This window comes from Sapajus apella, unplaced genomic scaffold (genome assembly GCF_009761245.1).
Source record: "Sapajus apella isolate SASKATOON/1434 unplaced genomic scaffold, GSC_monkey_1.0 scaffold40, whole genome shotgun sequence".
Taxonomy (NCBI): Eukaryota; Metazoa; Chordata; class Mammalia; order Primates; family Cebidae; genus Sapajus; species Sapajus apella.
The window spans coordinates 19,168,197-19,169,012 of NW_022436980.1; the positions used below are offsets into that span (position 1 = coordinate 19,168,197).

Genomic DNA, 816 nt, shown 5'->3' on the forward strand with positions numbered 1-816 from the left:
TTTTTTTTTTTTTTTTTTTTTTTTTTTTTTTTTTTTTAAACTGCTCTTTGTTTTCTTCATGGCAGGGAAGAGCTTTAACCAAACTCCTGTTCTGAAACTGATTCGAAGACTAGAGAAGATGGACATTACTTGTTACTTATGTCATACAATTAGCCTGGATTTTGAACACTATTGGAAGAAGAGTTTTCTATTAAAAAAAAAATGTAGGGCACACTGTGTTTTTTTTTTTTTTCAGCATAAGTTTTCAAAATGTAGTTAGAGATGTTACCATTTTTATTTCTATAACGGCCGAAAGCTGTGTTTAAAGAAGTTCAAGACTACATAAACTCTGGAAAGTATTCCATAAGAAAAAGCTGGACCTGGGCGTTAGGGCTACAGTTGCTGTCTGCTTCTGAATCATTGGGGGTGTCTCCTAAGAACTGTGCCTCGAGTTTCTCAATAGGAAAATAAGGTGAGATTCTTACATGGAGAAGTCAGGCTTAGTAAGGGAATATTTCGGAGTATATTTGTTATTATTGGGTAGAATGGGGAAACCTTTGAAGTAGTCTTAATGTATGCATAGTTCATAGGCATTCATCTAAATAAAATATTTTCTTTTTTTTTTTTTTTGATCAAACTGCTAAAGAAAAAGCAACCTTTTGTGCTGCAGGATGAAATTAGGGTTGTATTTTATGTTTCTATCAGTGTTTTGCATTTCCTGAGCATATTCATCAACACCACATTACTGTTAACTATGTTACTATCTTTTTTTTTTTTTTTTTTTTTTTTTTTTTTTTTTTTTTTTAGTTTTCAGGAACAATGCATATATGTAAAATT

The 816-nt window shown here is 30.9% G+C and overlaps 1 protein-coding gene across 1 annotated transcript in view; it reads left to right on the forward strand.

Moving 5' to 3' along the window:
* Positions 1 to 602, forward strand: part of IMPG2 (interphotoreceptor matrix proteoglycan 2) — a 117,859-nt gene extending 117,257 nt beyond the window's left edge. Inside the window, exon 19 of the mRNA XM_032299246.1 lies at positions 66 to 602. Coding sequence (XP_032155137.1) covers positions 66 to 78 — 13 coding nt within the window. The 3' untranslated portion in view covers positions 79 to 602. The remainder of the gene's footprint in view (positions 1 to 65) is intronic.
* The last annotated feature ends 214 nt before the right edge of the window (positions 603 to 816 follow it).